The sequence below is a fragment of the Nanorana parkeri genome, unplaced genomic scaffold, assembly GCF_000935625.1.
Source record: "Nanorana parkeri isolate BGI_ZX_2015 unplaced genomic scaffold, ASM93562v1 scaffold100, whole genome shotgun sequence".
In the NCBI taxonomy this organism is placed as follows: domain Eukaryota; kingdom Metazoa; phylum Chordata; class Amphibia; order Anura; family Dicroglossidae; genus Nanorana; species Nanorana parkeri.
Window position 1 is genome coordinate 1,473,100 of NW_017306368.1, and position 13,494 is coordinate 1,486,593.

Genomic DNA, 13,494 nt, shown 5'->3' on the forward strand with positions numbered 1-13,494 from the left:
TTTTTTTTTTTTACCTTACTGCATTCTGTGCATTAAAGGTAAAAACAGCCCAATACCTTTTTGTCTCTTCCCTGTTCCCCCCCACACTTACTACTCCTTCTGCCATCAAACTGTTGGGTGGAGAGGAGGGGCATGGCCTGCCGCAGGACTGTTTGTGTCTATAAATTTACTATATAATAATAAAAAAAAAAAAAAACTGTTTTCCATTTATCATGTTAGGAAACATTTATTATTACCCAATTTTTTGGTAAAATATAAAAGACGGGTTCACGTCAGGTAAATAGACACCAAACACGTCAATCCTTAAAATTGCGCATGCCTGCTTAATCGCAAAAAACTACCACACCCAAAATTGGCCATAGGCGACACTTTAAAAGCTTTTACCACTCGTCATTTTAGTGTTAACAGTGATTAATGGCACTAAAATTATTGCTCACACTCTGACGTCCGCGATGATAAGAAACATGTGCAGTGTAATGGGCGCAATCATCGTTTTTGCACGTAGGCGCACCTGCCACATTTTTGCTCATGTATGTGGGGGTGGGGGACTTTAAAACATTTTTTGTAGGGTTCTTTTGTGTGTAAATTAAAAAATTGTGTGACTAATTTTTTTTTACTTTTTTTTTACACTTAACTTTATCATTATCACATGAGTGCTAAGAAGCCCTCTATGTGATATCAAATTAAAGTGACAGGTCCTCTTTATGGAGACATCCGGGGTCTCTAAGACCACTAATGTCACCTAGGGACCCTCAAAGAAGCTGATGAAGCAGAGATCTGCTTCACCAGCTTCGCTCTGGCTTATGTAGCCAAAGAGTGACAGCTGAATGTGGAAGTGATGTAATAAAGATTATTTCCTGAATTCACAGAACAGGGAAGAGATCGGATGGAGATTGTGTACTGTTCTCGCTCCATTCTCCCTGCACAGAGCCACAATGCCAGTCCTGGATCAGGCACAGAGCACAGGGAGCCCGGGATCGCAGCATCGGCAGCGGAGGAGATGTGAAGAGAGGGGGGTGCATGCGAAGGTACCACACACAAGCGATCGGGTGTCTCTACAGACACCGGAACCACTTGTATGTATACAGCCATCGCAGGCAGCGCGCATGAGCAGGCGTGGTCGCAAACTACATTTTAACACCCCAAACTGTTTTCCATTTATCATGTTAGGAAACATTTATGATTTACCCATTTTTTTTGGTCAAATATAAAAGACAGTGTCACGTCGGATAGACACCCGACATGTCAAGCCTTAAAATTGCGCCCCCCGGCGAAATCGCAAAAAAAACCTACCACACCCAAAATTGGCCATAGGCGATGTTTTAAAAGATTTTTACCGCTCATCAGTTTAGTGTTAACAGTGATTGATGGCTCTAAAATTATTGCTCACACTCCGACGCTCGCGATGATATGGAACAAGTGTGGCGTAATGGGCACAATCGTCGTTTTTGCGTGCAGGCGCACCCATCGCATTTTTGTGCATCTATGTGGGGGACTTTAAAAAAAAGTTGTGGATTTTTTTTTGTGTGCGTGTAAATTTTATTTGGGAGGGGGACGGGTGGGTGGTGGACACAGAGAGATGCTGGACCGCTTGTAAAGAAAAAAAAAAAATCCATCGCTGGCTATTTGAAATTCTGGCAGTTTCCCCGCTCGTGTGCGCCAGGGGGACGGCGCAAGCATGAAGGACATTTAAAGACACCCACCCGCATCTAGAAGGTTCCCGTCCGGCCGGGGGACTGGAGGTGGTTAATATCACTTTAAAAAGATGGAACGGAAGTGCCAAGTTCCTTCTTGTAACAAGCTCTACTGCTTGATTCTCTCAATGACCAAGCAAGAGTGCTTACCAGATCTAAGCAGTTATTGATATGATCCAATTACAGATGTCCCAGAGAATGTAATAGTATTTCTGTACCCACTGTAAAATCCAAGAAAGCCTTAGAAATCTAGGAAACTGTTGATTGCTTCTTAGCCTTTCGACATCACTCACAGAATGCGCCTTGACAAAAGAGTGGGCCCTTGAGACCATAAGTTAGAATGATGGTCTGTCTGAGCCAATTAAAAATGGTGGAACAAGGAGCCAGAGCACCCTTACAGGCACCATGCTAAAAGGAAAAAGTGGCTGAGAGATCTCAAACTACATCCAGGCAATAAAAGGGAAATTTCCTTTTATGACCTGGAGCAGGACAGAAAAACAGGAGAAAAAGGCTCTGGTTGAGGTGAAAGGCAGAAAACTACCTTGGGAAAACCCACCAGCAGCTTGTCCCTATGCAAAACCAGAAAGGTTAGTTGCAAGAAAGGGCGCCAGTTCAAACAAACACTCACTTTGCAGAGGTGATTGCTACAAGGAATACTATCTTGTGGGCAAGAGTAAAGAGAGCAATGCATCAATGGGTTCAAACTATGGTTTTTATAGCGCAGCGAGAACCAGATTCAGGTCTCACGGAGTCAGAGGTGAATGAACAAGAGGTACTTCATGGGAAGCTCCATTTACAAAAGTCTAAACAAAGAGTGAGAGGCCAATGGTCTCTGAAACAAGATACAAAGGGCAGGAACCTGGCCCTTGATAGTTTTGAGAGCCAAATGCAAACGTGTCTAGGTTGTTTGTTAAATCTGGAATATAGAAGGTACACATCCAGCATCCCCCACCTGCAACAAAGGTAATGGAACACCTCTGGGTGTAGGGACCACTATGTCGGGTCCAGGCACTGTTGGCGGAGGAAGTTTGCCTTCCAATTGTCTATGCCTGGGATGTACACAGTGGGTAAGGCGGGAGAGGAGTCTACCTCTCTTGCTACAGTGACACTCTTGGTTCCTCCCAGATGGTTGATGTACGCCACCAACATGGCGTCTGATGGAATCCAAATCAGAGGACCCTCCAGCAGGTTAGTACAACCCTGCAGAGACAGCAAAATCATCCAAAGTTCCAGGATGCTGATCATAAGATGGTGCTTTTCTGACAACCAAATCCCCCTGCACCAACAGGGTGCTTAGGACTGCCCCAATTCCACAACTGGAGTCCAGAGCTACCAAGCCAAGAACAACCTGGTCCTCAAAGCCATCCAAAATCGGTCTGTCCAAGGACTTAATTTACTTGTCCAGCAATGACAGAATGTTGAATTGTAAAGGCCTGCAGTGAAATTAGGCAAATAAGGCTGCCTTGAAGGAGGCTACTGTCAGGTCCAGGACTCGCATGCTAAAGAGTTAGACTCTTCCTGGACTGGAGAACTTGAATCTGAAGTCAAAAAGTCTGCAGTTTCTCCTGTGGAAGAAACACTCTGGGTCTTTTCCTGGACACAGCTGAGGCCAGATACTTCAAAAGATGAGGCAGATCTAGCCCCAATTTCTAAAGCTTCCGGATTTATCCGAACTGCTGCAACGTCTGGACAGTCAAAGCTAGGGATGCACCGATACCGAGTATTTAGGAGAGTACTTGTACTCGCCCAAATGCTCCGATAATGGAACTTCCAGTCAGAGGGAGTTTTCCTCTGATCAGCAGTGCCGCAAGGCAACATGGAGACAGCTTCCTGACCAATAAGGAAGCCGGGCGGCGGGTAGTGACTCGTCACCCGGCTTCCTGATTGGCCAGGAATGCGTCTCCATGCTGTTTGGCCGCTGCCCAGCTTTTTGATTGCCTGGGAAGCCAGCTCCGTGCTAGCGGAAGTACCGACATATAAATATCGGTACTCGATACCGTAACCTACACAGCCCACACTGACTGTTCTCTCAACAGGCAGGTCATCTAATTCCACAGTGAATAATCTAGAAGATGGTACAGATATCTGGCATTTCAATTTATAGGCATCATCATTCCAAACAGGAAATAATATCACAGCAGTTACACAGTCTAGTTACAAATTCTTATTAAAATGCCCAAATTAGCAGCTGTGAATTTTATTATGCAATAGAAAATCAATTTACACTTAAAATGACAGTCAGCAGGATGACTTATAAATTCAAAATCTATTGTAGTTTTCCTTAAATGTATCGCTCAGTAAAATATGTGTTTCAATTTGTTCCCAAAAAGAGATGCCACTTTAGAAAAAAACATACCCATAAGTATCAAGTAGCTAGCTCAACGTGTACGCTCACAAAGTGCAGAGATTTTCTGTACCACTTTTTTCCCAGGAGGAGTGTTCTGAAATCATAGCACACTTATGTAATTGAAATAATTCATCAGTGAATGTGGCCATATATCTTTAATTTCAAGAAAACTCTTGGGCAGAAATTATTGCCACCACAAAGGAGCAGCTCGCCATTGCTCACTGACCATACAAACAACCAACCTAACAGAAAAAATAAATAAAAATGTATATACGTTTGTAGGCAAATTAGCTATAATTTCACGCTGAAGTTGCTAGAGGGCCAGAGCATTAAGGGTGTGGAATTCATATCGCCCGACGCCCGGGACAGACAGTTTCGGGCGAGTAGTTTTTTTTCTACATTTAGCCTGGCTGCGGGCAAGCAGCATGGCTAAATGTAGTGTGGGAGCCGTTTCGTACAAGTGATCTTGACTGGCTGTACAGCCGTCCAAAATCACTTGTAACCAGCCTGAATCACACTCCCCTACCTCGCTTAAATCTCTCCTGCCCCTCCCCGCTCTCTATCTCCGGCGGCTGGCCGTGTACCGCTCCATGCTGCCTCTCTCGCTACACGCTTTGTTCCTTTCTGCCGTGGTCTTCGGGGTCCCCCCCTCTTGTGCGAGACCCGGGGCCAGGCAAATTAGATCAGGTTAGAGAGCAGGGAGCAAAGTAGAGAACGCTTATCTGCTGTGGCAGAGGGTACCTGCAGAAGGAAACCAGAGTGTTCCACCTGCTGACAATCCAGGAAGGCCCAGGGCCCTCCAGTGATCTCCAACTTTCCACATAGGACCTGAGGTGCACTTAGGTGTGCAAACCTACAGGCTGAGAAGAACTAGTTCCCAAGGTATTTCTCTTAGAGGGAACATTGCAAGTGAGGCTAATACTATTGGCATCATCCAGTGCAAGGGCCAGACAAGCTCCCCTGTCACAGGACTCTCACTTCCTCCTGGTGGTGAAGACAAAGCAACACCTAGATGGTGTCCAACGGAATATGAACCAGGGAACCTGCGCAAGGCGGATCCCTTGACGTATAAGGAAGTAGCTGTTCTGAAGAACCAGACGGTAGCACTGTCTGAAAAGCTCTACCCAATTCAACCCTCCACAGGAAAAGGCTTTTGGCCTCGTTCAAATCTGCAAATGAGCAGTGCATTCTCTCTGTCCCTCTGTCCGCTGCGACAGAGTGAGAGCAATCTACACATATGCAAGTTATGAATGAGGAGAGGGTCTCTTACAATAGGAGGCTGCTCATGTCCTACAGCTAAGACGCTGAAAAGAAGCTTCTTTTGCCAAAGCTGGCCAGTGGTTTTTTTTATGTAACTGGGACACTTGAATGCATGGGCAATTTTTATTGGAAAAACTATCCCTTTCAGTTACTTAAAACAAGAACATGTTTGCGAAGTTAGCTTACCTTATTTATAGCACAAGCAGTCTTCTCCCGGATGGATCCACTGCTAGTCCTCAGGATTTTTGAGAGATCATGTCGCGCTGCCAATAGATTAGCGACAGAAATTACGCTTTTACCTAATAAGCCTGCTCGCTTTGGCTGGTAAACCTTGGCCAGTTTGTCAGAATGAGTCTATCAAAATGAAATGAAAAATACAGAAAATTAATATTCTGTCAGAACTGTTACACAGCAATAAAAATAACAAAACAGTCATCTTTAGATGACAGATTAATTATAATGAACTTTTACATCTCATTACTTACCACCTGTAAGCCTCTTTTCCACAATGTCTTATTGTCGCCTCATGAAATGGGGGAAAATAAAATAGGGCCCGCATTTGTGAGGGAAATTTGGGCTCAAAGGCCCCCCATGATTCATCAGAACACTTCAAAAATTATAAGTGCTCTGCTGGCTCCGCTAAAGGTATTGCTCACCCTGACCATCTCTCCAGGCATTGCACCCTCTTTCCATTCACCTGGTCTCATGACGCCTGCTGTAGCTCCGATCCTCCATTCTATGGCGGTATTCTCTCCTTGCATGCTGCTTTTTACAGCCTGTGTACAACTGGTTGAGATGCAGTTTTCTCTGCAGCACAACGAGCAAGAAAAAGTAACATTTTCAGAATGGAGTAATGACGCTGCTGCAGTTCCCAGGAATCCAGTGGAACAGAAGTGTCAATAACTTGCACTGGTTTGCTGCCCTGGCCAACGCTCCCCTTTGGAAACCTCTTTACTCTTAACAGTGTGCTGTACATTGCATATTCTTGACCTTCGTATGCTTTGCATTGCACACTCTGGACCTTATACTCTGCACTGCTGTACTTTGTACACCTTGCAACATGTTGCATGCTCTGGACTGCTCTACTGTGTATGCAGTGTTGTACATTCCACACTGTCCACCCCCCTTAAGCTTCATTAATACAGGTATCCTCTCCTAGCTGCTGTCTTAAAACCGTGCCCAACCGCATTATTGACCTTTGCTGTGTCCCAGCCCTTTTCTTTCTTTCCAAAAATAAAACACGATTTGCCTTTAATTCCATCCAACAGCATTTTTTCCTTTTCCCATCAATTCAGTCCCAGAAAACAGTGACCAATATTCTTAACATACCTCTCCCAAATATTTGCCTAGTTACCGGTACATAAGATGATTAAAAAAAAATAAAGTATCCAAAAAAGTTACACATGTTAAAAGACATCCCTAAACTGCCCCATTAATGAACAAGCACACTTTTTTTTTCTACAAAAAAAAAGTATGATTGTTTTTTTTCACTAGCACTCTTAAAACTTTTACTTAAACCCCCCCCATTTCAAAATGGATGCATATGTTCTTTCTACCCCAAAGAAAAAGTAGTTTCTCCTCTTCCTCCAATTTGATTTGTTGAGAGTGATTTACTAAAGAAATTTAGAAGGTCTACAAAAAAAAAAAAAAGTAATGATTCACTTCAATTATCCAATCGTGCAGATAAACACAAACAATTTCCATTTTACATTATAGGAAAACTGAAGTGAATCTTCGCTTTTTTTTTTTTTTATATTTTCAATTCCTTTGGTGAATCAGTCTCATAGTATGCACCAACAGGTATACGTTTACTAATAAATCTGTATAGTGAATGCAAATACAACATTGTCCTCTAGTGGCCAGAGATGCGACAGTCCCCTATGGAGTACAAGAATTGAACATAAACATTTGTTCAAAATAAGAAGGCATTAACAGAAAAAAAACCTTGCAAATAAATTAAAGTGACATTAAACCCTCAGATTTTTTAACATAAAACAATACTGTAATGTGTGCCTTACTGTAATCCATGGTTGTTTCCCTTCTCTTTGCTGCTCTTCCTTTTAAATCTGTATCTCTTCTCATGCTGGGGGAGAACTTCTGTTTTGCAGCAGACTGCCTTGTCTCTGGAATGGCTACATGGTGTCTGTGTGTACGTTTGTAACCTGAGCCAGCACTACAGCAAGAGGCACTCAGCTGCAAAGGGAAGTTCTCCCCAAGCATGAGAAGATATGAGGATTTAAAAGGAAGAGCAGCAAAGAGAAGGGAAACAACCATGGATTACAGTATTGGTTTATGTTAAAAAACCTGAGGGTTTAATGTCACTTTAAACATGAAAAATAATCTGACTAGTTCCTACATGATTTCAGTTTAGTCTTGGGAATAAAAACATAAAAAACAAATGTGTTTTAAAAGCATGCTTTCAAGACTTCATTCATTGACTTCTTACATACATAAAAGGTAAGTACTGACAAAAAAAACCTTATATTTTTTTATTTATTGTAAAACAAAAAACTGGATTATTTTTGATCAAAGTTAACAATTTCAAAACATGCCCCGACTCGCCCTTCAATCACAAGCTAATGTAAATTGCTCAATTGTCTACAGACATTTCAGTTACTATTAAGGATGCCCATATACAAAAACATATTTGGACTTTTACAGTAAATCAGTACAAAAATGATGCACATAGTTTACTTCCCAACAACCACCAGAAGTCAACACAAACCTTCAATAAACTAACATCTATTACCCAAGAATTCCTACCGTTTGTATATGAACATACATAGTTGCTTTTTGCAATACTAAATGAGTCATATTTACCGTACTTTAAGGCCTTGTTCACACCACATGCAGAGCAGATGTGCATGAGTTTCTGCACATGCAGTGCAGTGGGTTGTGCCGCGTTTTTGATGCGTTCCGGGCCGTTTTTTGGTAAAAAAAATATTTTTTTAGTTTAACATGGGCTTTCAGTGCGTTCCAGGTGTTTTTGATGCATTTGCATGCATTCCAGAGCAAGTAAAATAGGGCCTGCTGCAGTTTTTTTTTTACTTGCTCTGGAACAGAACGCTGCGATGTGAACTGGAGCTAAAAATACAATTGGAATACATTGGACGCAGTTTTGCTCCGGTCTGTAACTGCTCTGCACCTGCTCCGCGCTTGGTGTGAACAAGGCCTAAACCTGAACTCGGGGCTAAAGATTGTTTAATACAAGAGGCATGTCAATTCTTACTTGAACCTTGGCATTTTTTCCTAATCGGTGCAGTGATCCAACAAGGTACAACTCATGCACTTTGCCTGTCTTGTAGCCACCTTCTCCTGTAGTTCTATGAAGGCAGCCTGTAGTGCGTAGACCTGCTGGGCTTTATCCGCAGCTCTGTTTTCTGCACAGGCACAGCACAGTGATGTCAATGCTACTTGTAGAAGGCAATGTCTGGGTTTGCAAATGCATTTGGGGCATACAAAGTGGATTCATATCACTTGTGGTTACTGAGGAATACATTTAACAATGTTTTTATTCCGGAAGTTCAGCTTTAACCATAATTGAGAACTCGGGGTCTTATTTATTAAGTGGTCTACATCTTCTCCCTTCAATTTTGCAGCATTGTCAACAGTAACTAAAAGAAATGGTGCAGCAAACCAAAATTTGGAGGAGCACAGTTCCACCAGAACTCTAACACAAGATTGCTAGTATCTTTACAAAAACATTAGGTTACCTTTGCTCGGTCTGACCAACCAAATGACTGTACAGTCACATCCAAACGTTTAATCAACATTTTCCTCCGGACATCATATTCATTGGTTATGGCTTGATTAATTGCTTCAATTTTCTCCTAGAAAAAGAAAACAACTTTGTAATCATTTTCTGAACATCAGAGCCTTAAAGAGAAAAATAAAGCTCCAAAATAGGGTTTGTGAATTCACAAAGTACAGTATTATGTAATCAAGTTACACAAGAAAACATATTACAAATCCTATTATTGTGAAACACACATTTAGTCGCAATGCCCTAATATTTAAAAAAAAAAAAGTTTTGATTAATGTGCAGCTTCCTGATTCACAGATTTGAAGTGTTTTAGTTTGTTTTAACCCTTTTAACCCTTGTCACTTTTTTAAAATATATATATAAGAAGCAAAAGTAATAATTTGTGCACAGCTCAAATATTTGTTAGGGAATTTTGGCATTGACTGTAAAAAAATATTTTACAAAGTGTAAAGCTGCCCATACACCTGCCGATCGTACGATAATCGCGGGTGATCCGTGATTGTACGATAATCGTAAGGTGTATGGGTCGCGTGCGACCGCATTTAGTGTACGGTCGCAAGAGCACGCTAGAAAACCCGCTGAAAACCATGTTTTTCGGCGGGTTGGTAGCCCAATCGCAAGACGAAAGCCGCACGGCCTGAGGTGTGCAAGCCCGCTCACCATTGCAATCATCTGTAAGTCCTCCCCTCAGCAGGGAGGACTTGCGATGATCACAGGTACGATCTGCCTGTCCAAGATGGCCAACGAAAGTCGTGCGATGGTGTATGGCCGCCTTAACATAGAAAGCCCTCATGTAGAGGGGAACATTAGAGCTGCAACAGTTAATCGATTAAGTCGATTAAAATCGACGATCGAAAACGTTGTCGACGTTTTCGATCGTCGACTTTTGATTGATTAGCCTGTTCGGGGCTCCACAGACGGCTTGAGCCGCACGTACGTCACACGCTGCTCCCAGGACGCTGAAGCCACGCCCACCGCACAGTACACTGAAGCCGCGCATGCTGCTGTTGTGAGCTCCCTGACTCGCCGCTGGCCCGTCGACAATCGAGGGCCCATGATTACACATATCACCCAGGGAACGGCAATATCTGGTTGTTGTACAGGGGCAATGAGGGCATGCTGGGACTTGTAGTTCCCTAGCTGATATGTTATGAAGCTCTATTATTTACTGTCCACCTGAAAGTACTACAATGCCATTATAGAACTAAGAATAGAACATTTATAAATATTGGGGGTCTAAACATACCCCCGGATATATCCCTTTTAAAATAGAAAAAAAGAGATTGAGTCCTCAATCTCTTTTTCTGTGTCCCCTGTTATCAATGAACAGGAAGCCTCTATGAGTGTTCCTGTTCATTGATAACATGAGAACATTATTTGTTTACTATAACTACAACTATGAATGAACAGGAGGTGATGTAGATCACTCCCATGCATTCATAATTGGGGATACAGTACACATACAATGTTTGCACTTGCTCTCCTCTCTGACACACTGTCACAGGAGGCTGAGCGAGCAGAGCAGGGAGGAGAGCTCCGCCTCCTGTGACAGCGCGGCCTGTCTCCGCCCCCACACCACTCTGCCGGACTGTGATAGGCGGCTGAGCGGTCTGGGAGGAGAGACACCGGATGCACCGATCGTATCTGCAGGAAAATTACGCTTTCGGCATTTAGCCAAAAGTGCCATTTTCGGCCAGCGCCCCCCCCTCAGCTGTGCGCCCGGGGGAAGCGCACCTGCTGCCCCCCCAGTTGTTACGCCACTGACCAGAATATATATATTAGTCGGTGGTATTCTGCCACCGTATTATACAATGCAGAATACCATGCACAATACAATATACCATGCACAATACCAGCAGTTATAGAGGAACACCAAATCCCAGCAATAATACATTAAGCAGCCTGTATAATGTACTATTGCTGGGATTTGTTGTTCCTCTATAGCTGGTGGTATTCTCCATTGCAATGTATAATGTACTATTGCTGGGATTTGTAGTTCCTCTATAACTGGTCAGTGGTATTCTGCATTGCGCCATATAATCATTATACAGCGCAATGGAGAATACCACCAGCTATAGAGCACTACAAATCCCAGCAATAATAAATGATACAGCGCAATGCAGAATAACGCCAGCTACAGAGGACTACAAATCCCAGTAATAGTACTATAACTATAGTGTACTATTGCTGCGATTTGTTGTATTCCTCTAAAGCTGCTGGTATTCTGCATTGCGCCGCTGTATAATGTAGTATATTGCACACCACACTTTTTTTTTACTTCCACCGCTCCAAGCTTGCTCCCGTGATGGACTACAATATCAATACAAACTAGTAGTCCATCACTGGAGCCTTTTTCTTTTTTCCGATTAACTGAACTTAATAATCGGCCAACTAACCGATTTTGAAAATAATCGTTAGCTGCAGCCCTAGGGAACATTGAGGTATATAGATAGGCATCAGAGTTATGCTCTTATGGCAGAAACTTTGTCCGTTTTAAGGAAGCCATGACCAACTGGAGTGACATGATGTCTTATTTTGTGGACCCCTCATCCCCTACACTAAAAATCCCTGGTGCTGACATCTCTGCATGCTGATAAAACATCTTACAGTAAGTATCCTCAGCTGCCCCATAGGAAGGCTACATCATTAGTGCCTTCACGGGAACACTTAGTAGGGAAACTGAGATCTGTGTAAAGAAAGATTTTTTTTTCTTATTGAGAAATGTCAGGAAAAAATCCCACAGATCCAGAGATCAAGGAAGATGCCTGCCAGCATTGACATTAATGAGTCATAATGGCAGTAAAGGACTATAGTAAGAGGAGAAGGAGAAGAGGCACTTTAGCATTTGGCAAATAAAAACATTAAAAAACAAATAGGGCAAGTAATTATAATTAGATGCATTTATTTTGCAATAGTTATTACATCAATGGTGGCAGTTCAAAAGGTATTGGGGGAGGCCCGCTATGTGTATCATCACTTTAGGCAACTGTAAATAGATGGTGGAGTAGAAACCCCGAAAAAAGGTTTGTTATGAGAAACAGGAAACTATGTACTTCATGGCATTGGAGACATGACAGAGTAAGGTATTTAGATGTTATCTGAAATTGGTGAGTGAGGACACACTTTCATGTTGCCACAGTCTTGTGAGCCAGTCTAACATTTACTGGTCCACAAAGACTTGGATATGGACTGGAAGCCCATGGAGTAGGATGATCTAAACCTGTCCTGTGTTTGTAATGGGTACCACATGATGTCATCACATGTAGCACCAGAGCGGCAAAATCTAAAAAGTGAAGCCCTACTGGGGACTTAAAAAGTCTAGCCCAAAAGGGATCTCCAAGTCACATGTGACATAAAATCAATCTGTTTATTAATCTCACTGCTTAAAAAAACCCCATATAGTTAAAAACAACATGCACCATATTGTTCAATACCTCCAAAGGCCACACATACATAATCTGGTCATAAAAAAATACAGGTAGAGACTGTTTTGGCTCTACCATAATCATAATGCATTCATCTAGTTAGTAGTGGTATATTGTGTTTCCGCAACGTTTCTCTGAATGCTTCATCAAGGAAATGTAGGTATGCTATTTAACGAATTACAAAGAAAAAACAACCAAATGGCATACCTCCTTTTCCTTGGAGCATCTAACAACACCAGTGACTTCACTGTTACGTAAAAGAGGAAATAAAATAAGACCAAACAAATTAACAAAAAGGTAATGAAAGTAACTGAAGGCTGACAAGTAGAAACCTTAATTTCTGCTCTGTATATGTGTTTTGGCTACAGGTACCAGTACTAGGAGTAAAGTAAAAGGCTAACTATTGGAGATTTGAAAAATTCAATTTTGGCAATTTCTAAACAATAAAACTACACATACACTTTTTAGGTTAATGAAAACTGGTTCAAGAAACCCAAGGCTAGAATTGTGCAAAACAAATTCACCTTGACAACAGTGCTTGCGAGTAAGAAGAGACATCTCTTATATAATCTAAATCTCAACTCCCGGACATTACTGTTCGAGATTTAGATGAAGCATGAAAATATAACTGGAAAAGCACCCTTAGAGGCATTCACTTTTGAGCAGGAAATAAAAACTGAAAATGTCTATGCAGAAGAAAGGTTTAAAGAGAAATTCCAGCATTTACCTTACCACCTTCCCTCAAAGCTTTACCTAAAAATGCTATTTCAAAAACCCTTTTTTGAGCGGTCTTCGAGCTGGTCCAGTACCAGGACAGCTTTTTCTTCTTTCTCAGGTGGAGGTGGGCATTCTTCCTGGACTGAGCTCCAAAATGACACGTGAGCACCATTTTGTCCTGGACTACTGTGAGCCCAGCCTGCATGATGAGCCCCATGTGGGGGAAAGGGAGGGTGAGGGGATAATTAAAGCCTCATATGTGTTTGCATATATCTACTGCTAGCAAAC

General features: G+C 42.3%; 1 protein-coding gene across 5 annotated transcripts in view; it reads right to left on the bottom strand.

Annotated features, from left to right (window-relative positions):
- Positions 1-13,494, bottom strand: part of FAM98A (family with sequence similarity 98 member A) — a 54,768-nt gene that overhangs the window by 15,325 nt on the left and 25,949 nt on the right. For all 5 annotated transcript variants that reach the window (XM_018552902.1, XM_018552904.1, XM_018552905.1 and 2 more), the window contains exons 6-7: positions 9,015-9,131; positions 5,488-5,655 (exon numbers count right to left, since the gene is read on the bottom strand). In XM_018552902.1, the coding sequence (XP_018408404.1) occupies positions 5,488-5,655; positions 9,015-9,131 (285 nt within the window). The remainder of the gene's footprint in view (positions 1-5,487; positions 5,656-9,014; positions 9,132-13,494) is intronic.